This window comes from Bombina bombina, chromosome 4 (genome assembly GCF_027579735.1).
Source record: "Bombina bombina isolate aBomBom1 chromosome 4, aBomBom1.pri, whole genome shotgun sequence".
NCBI classification, from domain to species: domain Eukaryota; kingdom Metazoa; phylum Chordata; class Amphibia; order Anura; family Bombinatoridae; genus Bombina; species Bombina bombina.
This window is the reverse complement of record NC_069502.1, coordinates 569,103,503-569,121,321: the sequence shown is the minus strand read 5'-3', so window position 1 is coordinate 569,121,321 and position 17,819 is coordinate 569,103,503. Positions and strand designations below refer to the sequence as shown.

Sequence of the window (17,819 nt, the reverse complement as noted above, 5' to 3'; positions counted from 1 at the left end):
TTTCATGCATTGTCCCTGTCGCTACAGCCGCATGTTTCTGGTTTGATGATCTGATAAAGGCGGTCGATAGTGATTCTCCTCCTTTGGAGGAGATTATGGACAGAATCAATGCTCTCAAATTGGCTAATTCTTTCACCCTAGACGCCACTTTGCAATTGGCTAGGTTAGCGGCTAAGAATTCTGGGTTTGCTATTGTGGCGCGCAGAGCGCTTTGGTTGAAATCTTGGTCGGCTGATGCGTCTTCCAAGAACAAGCTACTTAACATTCCTTTCAAGGGGAAAACGCTGTTTGGCCCTGACTTGAAAGAGATTATCTCTGATATCACTGGGGGTAAGGGCCACGCCCTTCCTCAGGATCGGCCTTTCAAGGCCAAAAATAAACCTAATTTTCGTCCCTTTCGTAGAAACGGACCAGCCCAAGGTGCTACGTCCTCTAAGCAAGAGGGTAATACTTCTCAAGCCAAGCCAGCTTGGAGACCAATGCAAGGCTGGAACAAGGGAAAGCAGGCCAAGAAACCTGCCACTGCTACCAAGACAGCATGAAATGTTGGCCCCCGATCCGGGACCGGATCTGGTAGGGGGCAGACTCTCTCTCTTCGCTCAGGCTTGGGCAAGAGATGTTCTGGATCCTTGGGCGCTAGAAATAGTCTCCCAAGGTTATCTTCTGGAATTCAAGGGACCTCCCCCAAGGGGGAGGTTCCACAGGTCTCAGTTGTCCTCAGACCACATAAAAAGACAGGCATTCTTACATTGTGTAGAAGACCTGTTAAAAATGGGAGTGATTCATCCTGTTCCATTAAGAGAACAAGGGATGGGGTTCTACTCCAATCTGTTCATAGTTCCCAAAAAAGAGGGAACGTTCAGACCAATCTTAGATCTCAAGATCTTAAACAAGTTTCTCAAGGTTCCATCGTTCAAGATGGAAACCATTCGAACTATTCTTCCTTCCATCCAGGAAGGTCAATTCATGACCACGGTGGATTTAAAGGATGCGTATCTACATATTCCTATCCACAAGGAACATCATCGGTTCCTAAGGTTCGCATTCCTGGACAAACATTACCAGTTCGTGGCGCTTCCTTTCGGATTAGCCACTGCTCCAAGGATTTTCACAAAGGTACTAGGGTCCCTTCTAGCTGTGCTAAGACCAAGGGGCATTGCTGTAGTACCTTACTTGGACGACATTCTGATTCAAGCGTCGTCCCTTCCTCAAGCAAAGGCTCACACGGACATTGTCCTGGCCTTTCTCAGATCTCACGGATGGAAAGTGAACGTGGAAAAGAGTTCTCTATCCCCGTCAACAAGGGTTCCCTTCTTGGGAACAATAATAGACTCCTTAGAAATGAGGATTTTTCTGACAGAGGCCAGAAAAACAAAACTTCTAGACTCTTGTCGGATACTTCATTCCGTTCCTCTTCCTTCCATAGCTCAGTGCATGGAAGTGATCGGGTTGATGGTAGCGGCAATGGACATAGTTCCTTTTGCGCGCATTCATCTAAGACCATTACAACTGTGCATGCTCAGTCAGTGGAATGGGGACTATACAGACTTGTCTCCGAAGATACAAGTAAATCAGAGGACCAGAGACTCACTCCGTTGGTGGCTGTCCCTGGACAACCTGTCACAAGGGATGACATTCCGCAGACCAGAGTGGGTCATTGTCACGACCGACGCCTGTCTGATGGGCTGGGGCGCGGTCTGGGGATCCCTGAAAGCTCAGGGTCTTTGGTCTCGGGAAGAATCTCTTCTACCGATCAATATTCTGGAACTGAGAGCGATATTCAATGCTCTCAAGGCTTGGCCTCAGCTAGCGAGGGCCAAGTTCATACGGTTTCAATCAGACAACATGACAACTGTTGCGTACATCAACCATCAGGGGGGAACAAGGAGTTCCCTAGCGATGGAAGAAGTGACCAAAATCATTCTATGGGCGGAGTCTCACTCCTGCCACCTGTCTGCTATCCACATCCCAGGAGTGGAAAATTGGGAAGCGGATTTTCTGAGTCGTCAGACATTGCATCCGGGGGAGTGGGAACTCCATCCGGAAATCTTTGCCCAAGTCACTCAGCTGTGGGGCATTCCAGACATGGATCTGATGGCCTCTCGTCAGAACTTCAAGGTTCCTTGCTACGGGTCCAGATCCAGGGATCCCAAGGCGGCTCTAGTGGATGCACTAGTAGCACCTTGGACCTTCAAACTAGCTTATGTGTTCCCGCCGTTTCCTCTCATCCCCAGGCTGGTAGCCAGGATCAATCAGGAGAGGGCGTCGGTGATCTTGATAGCTCCTGCGTGGCCACGCAGGACTTTGTATGCAGATCTGGTGAATATGTCATCGGCTCCACCTTGGAAGCTACCTTTGAGACGAGACCTTCTTGTTCAGGGTCCGTTCGAACATCCGAATCTGGTTTCACTCCAGCTGACTGCTTGGAGATTGAACGCTTGATTTTATCGAAGCGAGGGTTCTCAGATTCTGTTATCGATACTCTTGTGCAGGCCAGAAAGCCTGTAACTAGAAAGATTTACCACAAAATTTGGAAAAAATATATCTGTTGGTGTGAATCTAAAGGATTCCCTTGGGACAAGGTTAAGATTCCTAGGATTCTATCCTTCCTTCAAGAAGGATTGGAAAAAGGTTTATCTGCAAGTTCCCTGAAGGGACAGATTTCTGCCTTGTCGGTGTTACTTCACAAAAAACTGGCTGCTGTGCCAGATGTTCAAGCCTTTGTTCAGGCTCTGGTTAGAATTAAGCCTGTTTACAAACCTTTGACTCCTCCTTGGAGTCTCAATTTAGTTCTTTCAGTTCTTCAGGGGGTTCCGTTTGAACCCTTGCATTCCGTTGATATTAAGTTATTATCTTGGAAAGCTTTGTTTTTAGTTGCAATTTCTTCTGCCAGAAGAGTTTCAGAGTTATCTGCTCTGCAGTGTTCTCCTCCTTATCTGGTATTCCATGCAGATAAGGTGGTTTTACGTACTAAACCTGGTTTTCTTCCAAAAGTTGTTTCTAACAAAAACATTAACCAGGAGATTATCGTACCTTCTCTGTGTCCGAAACCAGTTTCAAAGAAGGAACGTTTGTTGCACAATTTGGATGTTGTTCGCGCTCTAAAATTCTATTTAGATGCTACAAAGGATTTTAGACAAACATCTTCCTTGTTTGTTGTTTATTCCGGTAAAAGGAGAGGTCAAAAAGCAACTTCTACCTCTCTCTCTTTTTGGATTAAAAGCATCATCAGATTGGCTTACGAGACTGCCGGACGGCAGCCTCCCGAAAGAATCACAGCTCATTCCACTAGGGCTGTGGCTTCCACATGGGCCTTCAAGAACGAGGCTTCTGTTGATCAGATATGTAGGGCAGCGACTTGGTCTTCACTGCACACTTTTACCAAATTTTACAAGTTTGATACTTTTGCTTCTTCTGAGGCTATTTTTGGGAGAAAGGTTTTGCAAGCCGTGGTGCCTTCCATTTAGGTGACCTGATTTGCTCCCTCCCTTCATCCGTGTCCTAAAGCTTTGGTATTGGTTCCCACAAGTAAGGATGACGCCGTGGACCGGACACACCTATGTTGGAGAAAACAGAATTTATGTTTACCTGATAAATTACTTTCTCCAACGGTGTGTCCGGTCCACGGCCCGCCCTGGTTTTTTTAATCAGGTCTGATAATTTATTTTCTTTAACTACAGTCACCACGGTACCATATGGTTTCTCCTATGCAAATATTCCTCCTTAACGTCGGTCGAATGACTGGGGTAGGCGGAGCCTAGGAGGGATCATGTGACCAGCTTTGCTGGGCTCTTTGCCATTTCCTGTTGGGGAAGAGAATATCCCACAAGTAAGGATGACGCCGTGGACCGGACACACCGTTGGAGAAAGTAATTTATCAGGTAAGCATAAATTCTGTTTTTCTTGAGAAGCCTAACAGACTCCTCATTAATGAATTTTTTTTACAGAAATCAGGAAATCAAAGGTTTTCTTTTCTTGCCTAGCACTTCAGTCCTCTCCTCGGCCATCTGTGGCTCAGTGCATGGAGGTAATTGGGCTGATGGTAGCTTTAATGGACATCATCCCGTTCGCCCGTTTCCACCTCAGACTTCTGCAGTTAATCATGCACAGGCAGCGGATCGGAGATTATGCGGATCTGTCTCCACGATTACAGCTGGAGCAGGAGACAAGGGATCTCTATGTTGGTGGTTATCTCAGGATCATCCCTCCCAGGGATCCTGCTTTTGCAGATCTTCCTGGGTGACTTTGGCAACAGATGCCAGCCTTCTGGGTTAGGGAGCAGTTGGGGGGCTCTCTAAAGGCTCAGGGAACATGGACTCAGTCGGAGTCTGTTCTACCCATAAACATTCTGGAATTGAGAGCAATCTTGAGGGCTCGTCTGGCCTCAGTTAGGAATATAACTCCAGTGGCTTACATCATGCGTCGGGGAGGAACTCTGAGTTCCTTGGCCATAACAGAGGTAGTCAAGATCACTCAGTGGGCGGAGACCCACAATTGCTGACGGTTGGCGATCCATATTCCAGGAGTGGACATCTGGGAGGCGAACTTCCTATGCAGGCAGACCTTTCACCCGGGGGAGTGGGGACTCCATCCGGAAGTGTTTTCTAGCTTGATTCTCAAATGGGGTCAGTCGGAATTGGATCTCATGGCTTCTTGGAAGAATGCCATGCTTCCGTGGTACTGGTAGAGGTCAAGGAACCCTCAGGCTGTACGGATCAACGCTCTGACGGTACCTTGGAATTTCAGTCTCGCATACCTATTTCCTCCGTTTGCTCTTCTACCTCGAGTTATTGCTCGAATCAAACAGGAGAGGGCGTTGGTGATCCTCCTCACACTGACGTGGCCTCGCAGGATTGGCATGCAGACCTGGTGGACATGTCATCTCATCACCTTGGAGACTTCAGTTGAGAAGGACCTTCTAATCAAGGGCCTTTCTTTCATCCAATTCTAGTTTTTCTGATGCTGATTGAACTCTTAATTTTATCCAAGCGGGGCTTTTCAGAATAGGTCATAGACGATTCAGGCTCGTAAACCTGTAAATAGGATTTACCATCAGATAGGGCGTAAATATCTTTAATGGTGTGAATTCAAGGGCTACTCCTGGAGTAGAGTTAGGATTCCTAGAGGTTTGTCCTTTCTCCAAGAGGGTTTGGAGAAAGGATTATCGACTAGTGTCCTAGAGGGTTAAATTTCTGCCTTATCTATTTTGTTACAAAGCCTCTGGCGGATATTCCAGATGTGCAATCCTTTGTCAGGCCTTGATCAGGATTAAGTCTGTGTCTAAGCCAGTTACTCCTCCATGGAGTCTTAATTTGGTTTTCAAGGTTCTTTAAGGGGCTCCGTTGGAGCCTAAGCATTCCTTAGATATTAAGTTGTTAGCTTGGGAAGTTTTATTTCTTGCTGCTATTTCTTCTGCTCGCAGAGTATTAGAGCTCTTGGCATTGCAGTACGATCCCATTACCTTATATTTAATTCAGATAAGATAGTTTTACGTACTATATTAGGATTTCTTCCTAAAGTCGTTTCTGATCGAAACATTTATTAGGAGATTGTTGTTCCTTCCTTGTGGCTACAATTTGGACGTGGTCTGTGCCTTTATTTTTTCTGCAGGCAACTAAGGATTTTGTAAGTTTTCTGCTTTGTTTGTGGTTTTCTCGGGAAAACATAAGGGACAGAAAGCTACGGATACTTCCCTTTCTTTTGGCTGAAGAGTATATGTTTTACATATGAGACTACTGGACAGCAGCCTCCAGACAGAATTACGGCTCACTCCACGAGGGTTGTTGTTTTCCTCATGGGCATTCAAGGATGAAGCGTCTGTGGAACAGATTTGCAAAGCTGCAACCTGGTCCTCTCTTCACACTTTTTCAAAATCTACAAAATTGACACTCTTGCCTCTGCTGTTTTTCAAAGACAGGTTGTTGGTTATTATAAACTTCAGACACCTCTTCACCTTGTTAAGTTCTTTATCTCCTTTACTTCGGTCGAATGACTGGGTTGGGAGGGAAGGGAGGTGATATTTAACAGCTTTGCTGTGGTGCTCTTTGCTGCCTCCTGCAGGGCAGGAGTGGTATTCACAATAGTAATTAAGATGATCTATGGACTCATTGTGTCAAAAAAGAGATACATTTATCAGGTAAGCATAAATTGTTTTATAATAACATTTGAGTGAGCTTAAAAATGGATTACCATGTCTTAAATAGAATAAAAAGCATAGAATGTTAACTACTTCCAATTCTGATTTTTTTTTTCTTCTTGCAGATGTGGCAAAACAACAATCTGCCAGATATTTGCTGCTCTATCAAACCAAACGTTATATTCTGTAAACTGCCACCAGCATATGGAGACCTCTGACTTTCTTGGTGGACTACGGCCAGTCAGAAATAGGTCCAAAGACGACAATGTGAGTTGTGATTTATTTTGTCTGTCTGGTTATAAACACCTGTTATTTGTCTTAACTGTGTTAAAATAGAATACTAAAATAAAGTGTGTTGTGTTTAGTGATCAACCCAATTTGGGAATTGGATTAGATCATTTTAATTATTTTCTTTTCTATTTTTATCTTTTTGTTCTACTTTTTTCATGCTTTCAGTTAAATGAAGAAAAATTGATAATAGGAGTAAATTAGAAAGTTGCTTAAAATTGCATGCTCTATCAGAATTGTAAAAAGAAAAATATTGGGTTTCATATCCCTTTTAAAAGGACAGTTTAGTCAAAATTAAACTTTTCATTATTCAGATAGGACTTGTAATTTTAATCAACTTTACAATTTACTTTTATCATCAAATTTGCTTTGTTCTCTTGGTATTCTTAGTTGAAACTAAACCTAGGTAAGCTCATATGCTAATTTCTAAGCCCTTGAGGGCTGCCTCTTATGACATGCTTTTTAAATTGCTTTTCACAACAAGAGACTGATCAGTTCACGTGGGCCATATAGACAACACTGTGTTAATGCACAGGGAGTTAAAGATTTAGCACAAGACAATACTAAATGCAAGTCAATAGATAATAATCACAGTCATGTGATCAGGAGGCTGTCAGAAGGTTCTTAGATACAAGGAAATCACAGATGTAAAAAATATATTAATATATAACTGTGTTGGTTGTGCAAAACTGGGGAATGGGTAATAAAGGTATTAGCTATCTTTAAAAACAATAAAAATTCTATTGTAGACTGTCCTTTTAACAGGGTGAATACCATCGACTTTGCTTGATGCTCATTGGTGTTATGCTTCGTATTTACTGCAGTCTGTGCTTATGCACTACTCTGTAATGTACATTTGAAACCCAGTTTAAAGGGACATGAAACCCAAACATTTTTTTTAATGATTTAGGTAGAGCATAGTTTTAAACAACTTTCAAATTTTCTTCTATTAAATTTGCTTCATCCTCTTGGTATCATTTGTTGAAGGAGCAGCAATGCACTACTATTTTTTAACGGAACACATGGGTGAGCCAATGACAATCGAGATATATATATATATATATATATATATATATATTTATAATATAGGCAGCCACCAATCAGCAGCTAGAACCTAGGTTATTTGCTGCTCCTGGGCTTACCTAGATAAACCTTTTAGCAAAGGATAACAAGAAAAGAAAGCAAATGAAATAATAGAAGTAAATTGGAAAGTTGTTTAAAATTGCATGCTCTGTCTAAATCATGAAAGAAAAAAATTGGGTTAATGTCCCTTTAATGCTTTTTTTGCTTGTGGGAATTGTGCAGAAAAAAGTTCTAAGTATGTTTGCCTCTATTCCCATCATTAATTACTGTTGGGAATATCACTCCTGCCCAGCAGGAGCCGGCAAAGAGCACCACAGCATAGCTGTTAAATATCACCTCCCTTCCCTCCAACCCCAGTCATTCTCTTTGCCTACGTTAGAGCAAGGAAGTGGTACAGTTTAGGTGTTTGAAAGAAGATCCTTCAAGCAAATTTTTTATTTTTTAGCAGTGCAAGATTGTCCTGCTTTGTCCTAGGGTGTAGACGTAGTCCATATCTGTCTCTTCAGTAGAACAGTGGTGGCTTTTAAGCAATGGGAATTTGTGGGGTACAATCCTCACTGAGCCTCCCATATATTTAATGCTGCCCTAACTTTGAAAGCCTGAGTAATATTACTCAGTCTTGATTTTTCTTCCACAGGTCCATGTGATTGAACATGCCTCTCAAACCTAGTGAGCTGCCTTGCTGCCTGGCAGATTTCTAAAGGTAAGTGCTAACTTTGTTTCTGGGAGCATATACAGAAAAAAGATGGCACTTTAAAGTCAGTATGGGACAAAAGTCATCCTCCTATGGCTTAGGGGATTATTTTATTTTGGGCAGTATTGGCAGACACTGGGGACGAGTAGACTAGGCTCAGAGCTGGGGTTTTACTTTTTATTATACTCCCCGCGGCTTTAGAATACATTTAGCCGACCGAGAGGGGCGGAGCTTATCTAGGGCGCCAAGAGTTTCACTCCTTCCTGCTTTTACTTTCACACATCGCAAGGAGTAAAGTATTTTAAATTGCAAGTGTGTGCCTTGCAGATGGCGCTTCCTCTCTTTCACTCCCGGTTATCGGGAGAAACGGGGCCGCAAGGAGTGGTGTAATTTACATCACAATGTGCTCCTTGCAGATGGCGCTTCCTCCCTTTCACTTCCGGTTATCGGAAGAAACGGGGCCGCACGGAGTGGAGTAATTTAAGTTGCAAGGTTCTCCTTGCAGATGGCGTTTTCCTCCCCTTTCACTTCTGGTTATTGGATGGTGTAGGGAGGTTGTCTGATGCCTTAGTTGGACCTGAGATGTATAGAGTGTTCAACAATAAAGAAATGCTTATTCAATAATTTCTGACATTGTTTAAATAAAGTTGTGACTTTTTTTTTTTTTACATTTAAAGAGACAGTGAGCACTTGCTGTATGTTGAATTTTACTATCAACAGGTTAAGTCTTATCAATTATTCTGACATATGCGAGTCAGATTTATTAAGTAAAGGTACATTACATTTAATAACACGTATGCAGTGCCCTGCGGTCCCCTGCAAATTCCTTCTGGAGTTGCTGCACAAGATATTATTTCTTTTTAATCTTCTGCCATAGGTGAGGCAGATTGCTTAAGGAGATGTATATAACATTTTCTATTACTCATGCAGTGCTCTGCGGTTCCTCTCAATAACCCCTTCGGGAAGTACTGCACAGACATCACTTCGTTAATTTCATGGCAATATATGTGAACAATGAATTAACCTTTGTAATAAATTCTGCAATGCTTGCATACTAATTTAGCTTACCCCTGCTCACAGAAATTAAGTTACTTTTTAAAATTTAAAGTGATAGTAACATTTTTTATGTGCTAATGTTATAGAATCCAGCTGTTTATTTGTATAATCCATCTTTTACTATTCAAGGTGGTCCACGTGGCCCTGCTGGATGTCTCTTGTTTTCGGCTTGGATTCCAATGCAGTTTTACCACTCCGCTTCTATTTTTCATTTATTGAGAAATATTTTGTTGATGTGGATAGGCTTGTTCCAATCCTCCTCCTGCTAGGCACATACTCCTTAAAAGCATAGTGTCAAATATATAACAAATCACTCCTAGGATATTACAAAGAATTTATTGCCCAGATGAAGTTTCCCTACTCTTAATACATTGCCTATTCCTTTTACCCATGTTGTTGGTAAAAAGTTGAGCAGGAGGTCTTCTTCACTCACATATCTCAGTGGTGTTTATTTCAGATATTTCTTTCCTGCAGCTAAGGGGGAAGAATTATTCTACAAGATACGACAAGTCCACAGATTTCATCCTTGTGGGATATTAACCTCCTGCTAACAGGAAGTGGCAAAGAGCACCACAGCAGAGCTGTATATATATATATAGCTCCTCCCTTCCCTCCACCCCCAGTCATTCTCTTTGCCTGTGTTAGTAATAGGAAGAGGTAAAGTGAGGTGTTAGTTTTAGATTCTTCAATCAAGAAGTTTTTTTTATTTTAAATGGTACCAGTGAGTACTATTTTTCTCAGGGAGATTTGGAGATGAAGATTTCTGCCCTGAGGTTGATGATCTTAGCAGTTGTAACTTAGATCCACGTTGGTTCCCACAGAGTCTCTGAAGGTAGTGCAAGAGAAATCTTCAGTGTGGAGAACGGTTTCATGCTACAAGCAGCATTGAGGTATGTTAAGTCTTTTATTTCTGAGGAGACTTGGTATATCAGAATCGGCTGACATTTTTCCTTGCAAGGGAAGGGGTAAGCAGTAGACCTGTACATAAAGGGTATTACTGAAAATCCTGTGTTTACATTTGTATTTGACATAGTACTGGGCTGGAAGCAATATCTATAGGACACTGGGAGAGGCAGCTTGACGTTTATTATTTGATTACATAACAATAATCAGTATGGCTGCAGTGTTACAGTCAGGTTTTTAGGGGAACACATGGCTTACTTTGCAAACCGCTTCCCATGCGGTTATACAGACTGATATGATCGACGTCTGTGATGTGCGGGGCCTATCTCTTTTACAAAGATATGACGAGTCCACGGATTTCATCCTTACTTTTGGGATATTAACCTCCTGCTAACAGGAAGTGGCAAAGAGCACCACAGCAGAGCTGTATATATAGCCCCTCCCCTTCCCCTGCACCCTCAGTCATTCTCTTTGCCTGTGTTATACTAGGAAGACATGGTAAAATGAGGTGTTAGTTTTAGTTTCTTCAATCAAGAAGTTTTTTATTTTAAATGGTACCGGTGCGTACTATTTTCCTCAGGGGGATATGGAAGAAGATTTCTGCCCTGAGGTTTGATGATCTTAGAATTTGTAACTAAGATCCACGCTGGTTCCCACAAGACTTCTGAAGGTAACCATGAGACATCTTCAGTGTGGAGACCGGTTTCATGCTACAAGCAGCATTAAGGTATCTGCAGCCTTTTTTTCTGAGGAGACTTGGTGTATCAGAACTGGCTGGCATTATTTCCCTGTATGGGAATGGGGTAAGCAGTAAAACCTATTTTAATAAGAGGGGTGTTACTGGAGTCCCTGTTTTATATTTATCATTAGTTGATATTTGGGCATTATGTGACATGGGAGACAAAATAAAACCAATGTTTTATGTTTTTTATTTTTGGCACTTAAAACTTATTGGTTTTATGCTTGAGGGTTATATTGTGTGTGTATTTTTACTTTAGTACAAAACTGCATTTCCATGCAGTGTTGTTTGGGCCTACTCCAACTTTTGACCTTAAGGGGCGGAGTCTATGTTGGCACAATTTCTTCAGGCTTAGCAGCAGCAAACAGTAACTCGTGGCTCCTGGACTGTGTAGCTGGTCTGAAGGGTTGGAAACTTGATTCGAAGTACCCTGGGGGCAGGTAGGCGCCACAGCAGAGCTGGCGAGGTGCAGAGTGTATTTTTATCTATCTTTTGATTACATGTTGATGGGTGCAGTAATTTTTGGATTAACCAACGATATTAAGTTAAATTTGGGAATAATTTAACATTTTTTGTGCATTTTGGAAAAATTGTTCACTTTTTCTTTACTTAAAGGCACAGTACAAGTTTTTTCTAATGTTTATTTTATGCTATAAATAAGTGTTTAAACGACTCTTGTGGTATTACTAGTCTGTTCAACATGTCTGACATTGAGGTTTCTCATTGTTCTATGTGTTTAGAAGCTATTGTGCAACCCCCTCTAACACTGTGTAACTTTTGTACTGAAAGGGCTTTACAATGTAAAAAGCATATTTTAAATAAAGTAAGTGTGCCTAGGGATGGTTCTCAGTCTGAAGAGAATCAGAATATGCCATCCAATTCTCCCCAAGTGTCACAACCTTTTATGCCCACACAAGCGACGCCTAGTACTTCTAGTGCGTCTAATTCCTTTACTCTGCAGATGGCTGCAGTTATGTCAACTACCCTTACAGAGGTATTGTCTAAATTACCAGTATTGCAGGGTAAACGCAGTTGGTCAAGTATTAATGTAAATACTGAATCCTCTGATGCTTTATTAGCTATTTCCGATGTTCCCTCACAGTGCTCTGAGTTGGGGATCAGGGAATTACTGTCTGAGGGTGAAATTTCTGATTCAGGGAATGTTTTGCGTCAGACAGATTTGGATGCTATGTCATTTAAATTTAAGCTTGAACACCTCTGCCTGTTGCTTAGGGAGGTTTTAGCGACTCTGGATGATTGTGATCCTATTGTGATTCCTCCAGAGAAATTGTGTAAAATGGATAAATATTAGTAAGTTGCTACTTACACTGATGTTTTTCCTGTTCCTAAGAGAATTTCGGAAATTATTAGTAAGGAATGGGATAGACCAGGTATACCGTTTTCTCCCTCTCCTAATTTTAAGAAAATGTTTCCTATATCCGATATCATTCAGGGCTCATGGCAAGCGGTCCCTAAGGTAGAGGGAGCTATATCTTCCCTAGCTAAGCGTACTACTATACCCATTGAGGATAGTTGTGCTTTCAAGGATCCTATGGATAAGAAATTAGAGGGTCTACTAATGAAATTATATGTTAATCAGGGATTTATTTTCCAACCTACGGCTTGCATTGTTCCAGTAACTACTGCAGCAGCTTTTTTATTTGAGGCTCTAGAAGAGTCTCTTAAGGTTGAGACTCCATTAGATGACATTCTAGATAGAATTAAGGCTCTTAAGCTAGCTAATTCTTTTATTACTGATGCCGCTTTTCAAATTGCTAAATTAGAGGCAAAAAATGCAGGATTTGCTATTTTAGCACGTAGAGCATTGTGGCTCAAATCTTGGTCTGCTGATGTGTCATCAAAACATAAGCTTTTAGCTATTCCCTTTAAAGGTAAGACCCTTTTTGGGCTAGAATTGAAGGAGATCATTTCTGATATTACAGGAGGTAAGGGACATGCCCTACCTCAGGATAGGTCGGTAAACAGAATAATTTTCGTTCCTTTCGGAACTTTAAAAGAGGACCCCCCCGCTGCTTCTTCCACAAAGCTGCATGAAGGGGTGGCCCCCGATCCGCGACCAGATTTAGTAGGGGGCAGACTTTCTTTCTTTGCCCAGGCTTGGGCAAGTGATGTTCAGGATTCCTGGGCACTAGAAATAGTGACCCACGGTTATCATTTGGAATTCAAGGATTTCCGCCCAAGAGGGAGATTTCATCTTTCAAAATGATCTGCAAACCAGATAAAGAGAGAGGCGTTCTTACGCTGTGTAAAAGACCTTTTTACTATGGGAGTAATCTGTCCTGTTACAAAATTGGAACAGGGACAGGGGTTTTACTCAAACCTATTTGTGGTCCCCAAAAAAGAGGGAACGTTCAGACCCATTTTGGACCTCAAGTGTCTAAACAAATTTCCATCATTCAAAAGTTCCATCATTCAAGATGGAGACAATTCGAACGGTTTTGCCAATGATCCAGGAGGGTCAATATATGACTACCGTGGATTTGAAGGATGCTTACCTTCATATTCCAATCCACAAAGATTATCATTGGTTTCTAAGGTTTGCCTTCTTGGACAAACATTATCAGTTCGTGGCTCTTCCTTTCGTGTTGGCCACAGCACCCAGAATCTTCACAAAGGTTCTAGGGTCTCTTTTGGCGGTTCTTAGACCGCAAGGGATAGCGGTGGCGCCTTATCTGGACGATATTCTGATTCAGGCGTCAACATATCATCTGACAAAATCTCACACGGACACAGTGTTGTCTTTTCTGAGAACTCACGGCTGGAAGGTGAACATAGAGAAGAGTTCACTTGTTCCACAGAGAAGGGTTCCTTTTCTGGGAACTCTGATAGACTCGGTAGCCATGAAAGTATTTCTGACGGAGGTCAGAAAATCAAAGATTTTGAATACTTGACGAGCACTTCTGTCCATTCCTCGGCCATCAGTGGCTCAGTGTATGGAGGTAATCAGATTAATGGTAGCGGCAATGGACATCGTTCCGTTTGCTCGCTTTCATCTCGGACCACTGCAACTGTGCATGCTCGGTCAGTGGAATGGGGATTATGTGGATTCATCTCCAAAGATAATTATGGATCAAGAGACCAGGAACTCTCTTCTTTAGTGGTTGTCGCCAGATCATCTGTCCCAGGGGACTTGTTTCCGCAGACCCTCGTGGGTGATAGTGACAACAGATGCCAGCCTTCTGGGCTGGGGTGCAGTTTGGAACTCCCTGAAGGCTCAGGGTGTTTGGACTCAGGTGGAGTCTCTACTTCCAATCAATATTCTGGAACTGAGAGCAATATTCAATGCGCTTCAGGCGTGGCCTCAGTTGGCTTCGGCCAAATTCATCAGATTCCAGTCGGACAACATAACGACTGTGGCATATGTCAATCATCAGGGGGAAACAAGGAATTCCTTAGCGATGATAGAAGTATCCAAGATAATCAGTTGGGCAAAGGCCCACTCTTGTCATCTGTCAGCGATCTACATCCCAGGGGTAGAGAACTGGGAAGCAGATTTTCTAAGTCGACAGACTTTTCATCCGGGGGAGTGGGAACTTCACCCGGAGGTATTTGCCTTATTGATTTTCAGATGGGGCAGACCGTAATTGGTTTTGATGGCATCTCGTCAGAATGCCAAGCTTCCAAGATACGGATCCCGGTCAAGGGATCCTCAGGCCGAACTGATAGATGCCTTGGCAGTACCTTGGTTGTTCAGCCTAGCTTATGTGTTTCCTCAGTTTCCTCTCCTCCCACGCGTGATTGCTCGAATCAAACAGGAGAGAGCTTCAGTGATCCTGATTGCGCCTGCATGGCCACGCAGGAATTGGTATGCGGATCTAGTGGACATGTCCTCTCTGCCACCGTGGAAACTTCCGTTGAGACAGGACCTTCTCATTCAAGGTCCTTTCCAACATCCAAATGTAATTTCTCTGCAACTGACTGCGTGGAGATTGAACGCTTGATTTTATCGAAGCGAGGATTCTCTGGTTCAGTTATCAATACTTTGATACAGGCTAAAAAGCCTGTCACTAGAAAAATCTATCATAAGATATGGCGTAAATATCTTTTTGGTGTGAATCCAAGGGTTGTCTTTTCTTCAAGAAGGATTGGAGAAAGGGTTATCAGCAAGTTCCTTAAAGGGTCAAATTTCAGCTTTGTCAATTCTGTTTCGCAAACGTTTGGCAAATGTATCAGATGTTCAGTCTTTTTTTCAGGCTCTATCTCAAATTAAGCCTGTATTTAGACCTATTACTCCTCAGTGGAGTTTGAATTTAGTTCTTCGAGTTCTGCAAGAGCTTCTGTTTGAAACTTTGCATTCCATAGATATTAAACTATTATCTTGGAAAGATCTGTTTTTGGTTGCTATTTTTTCTGCTCGAAGAGTTTCTGAGCTTTCAGCATTACAGTGTGATTCGCCTTATCTCATATTTCATTCTGATAAGTTGGTTTTTACGTACCAAACCTGGGTTCCTTCCTAAGGTTGTTTCGAATAAGAATATTAATCAGGAAATTGTTCCTTCCTTGTGTCCTAATCCCTCTTCTAAGAAGGAGCGTCTGTTACATAACTTGGACGTGGTCCGTGCCTTAAAGTTTTACTTACAGGCAACTAAGGATTTCCGTCAATCATCTTCATTATTCATTGTTAATTCTGGAAAGCATAGGGGACAGAAAGCTAAGACTACCTCCCTTTCTTTTTGGCTGAGAAGCATCATCCGTCTGGCATATGAGACTGCTGGACAACAGCCTCCTGAAAGAATTACGGCTCATTCTAGTAGGGCTGTGGCTTCCACATGGGCCTTTAAAAACGATGCATCTGTTGAACAGATTTGTAAGGTTGCAACTTGGTCGTCCCTTCATACTTTTTCCAAATTTTCCAAATTTGATACTTTTGCTTCTTCTGAGGCTGTTTTTGGGAGAAAAATTCTTCAAGCAGTGGTGCCTTCTGTTTAGGTCTCTGTCTTGTCCCTCCCTTTCATCCGTGTCCTGTAGCTTTGGTATTGTATCCCACAAGTAAGGATGAAATCCGTGGACTCGTCGTATCTTGTAGAAGAAAAGGAAATTTATGCTTACCAGATAAATTGATTTCTTCTACGATACGACGTAGACCATATCCAAAGAATGTAAGGATCTTTCCAAAGAATTCTTAGCATTTAGGACACAAGGAAGGAACAATAATTCCTCTATTAATGTTGTTAGAATTCACAACTTGAGGTAAAAATTTAAATAAAGCAGCAAAACCACCTTATCCTGATGAAAAATCAGAAAAGGAGACTCACTCCACGGCCCTCCCTGTCAATTTAAGACAGATTATATTTTTTATTATTTAAAACTTCAGTCACCTCTGCACCTTTTAGCTTTTCCTTTCTCTTCCTAAAACCTTCGGTCGAATGACTGGGGGTGGAGAGGAAGGGAGGATCTATATATACAGCTCTGCTGTGGTGCTCTTTGCCACTTCCTCTTAGCAGGAGGATAATATCCCACAAGTAAGGATGAAATCCGTGAACTCGTCGTATCGTAGAAGAAATCAATTTATCAGGTAAGCATAACTTTCCTTTTTCTTCTGCTCGGAGAGTGTCAGAACTCTCTGCATTACAGTATGAGTCTCCTTATCTTATTTTCCATGCAGATAAGGTAGTTTTGTGTACCAATTTAGTATTTCTTCCTAAGGTTGTTTCTGATCAGAACATTAATCAGGAGATGGTTGTGCCTTCCTTGGGTCCCAATTCCCCTCCTGAGAAGGAAAGACTTTTGCACAATTTGGATGTGGTCCGTACTTTTAACGTTTTAACTGTAAGCAACTAAGGACTTTCGTCAGTGGAAGGAGCTAATGTAGCCTAGTGGTTAGCTTTGTGGCTTTGCAACTCAAAGGTTGTTGGTTCGAATCCAGGCGCTGGATGCCCGTTTTACTTTCTTTTGACTGAAGAGCATCATAACTTTTGGCAAATGAGACTGCGGGACAGCAGCCTCCTGGGAGAGTTGCGGCTCATTCCTCAGGACTGTTACTTCCTCATGGGCATTCAAAGATATAGTTTCTGTGGACCAGATTTGCAAGGCTGCAACTTGATTCTCTCTTCACAATTTTTCAAAGTTTTACAAATTTGACACTTTTTGCCTCGGCTGAGGCCGTTTTTGGGAGAAAACATAATTTATGTAAGAACTTACCTGATAAATTCATTTCTTTCATATTGGCAACAGTCCATGAGCTAGTGACGTATGGGATATACATTCCTACCAGGAGGGGCAAAGTTTCCCAAACCTCAAAATGCCTATAAATACACCCCTCACCACACCCACAATTCAGTTTAACGAATAGCCAAGAAGTGGGGTGATAAGAAAGGAGCGAAAGCATCAACAAGGAATTGGAATAATTGTGCTTTATACAAAAAAATCATAACCACCACAAAAAAGGGTGGGTCTCATGAACTCTTGCCAATATGAAAGAAATTAATTTATCAGGTAAGTTCTTATATAAATTATGTTTTCTTTCATGTAATTGGCAAGAGTCCATGAGCTAGTGACGTATGGGATAACAAATACCCAAGATGTGGAACTCCACGCAAGAGTCACTAGAGAGGGAGGGATAAAGTAAAGACAGCCAATTCCGCTGAAAAACAATCCACAACCTAAATCAAAAAGTTTTAATCTTTTATAATGAAAAAAAAACTGAAATTATAAGCAGAAGAATCAGACTGAAACAGCTGCCTGAAGTACTTTTCTACCAAAAACTGCTTCTGAAGAAGAAAAAACATCAAAATGGTAGAATTTAGTAAAAGTATGCAAAGAAGACCAAGTTGCTGCTTTGCAAATTTGATCAACCGAAGCTTCATTCTTAAAAGCCCAGGAAGTAGAAACTGACCTAGTAGAATGAGCCGTAATCCTTTGAGGCGGGGATTTACCCGACTCCACATAAGCATGATGAA

General features: G+C 42.0%; 1 protein-coding gene across 1 annotated transcript in view; it reads left to right on the top strand.

The window, feature by feature from the left end:
* The window catches only part of MDN1 (midasin AAA ATPase 1), a 1,255,339-nt gene that overhangs the window by 357,636 nt on the left and 879,884 nt on the right, over positions 1-17,819 (top strand). Inside the window, 1 exon segment of the mRNA XM_053710546.1 lies at positions 6,262-6,403. Within this exon segment, the coding sequence (XP_053566521.1) occupies positions 6,262-6,403 (142 nt within the window).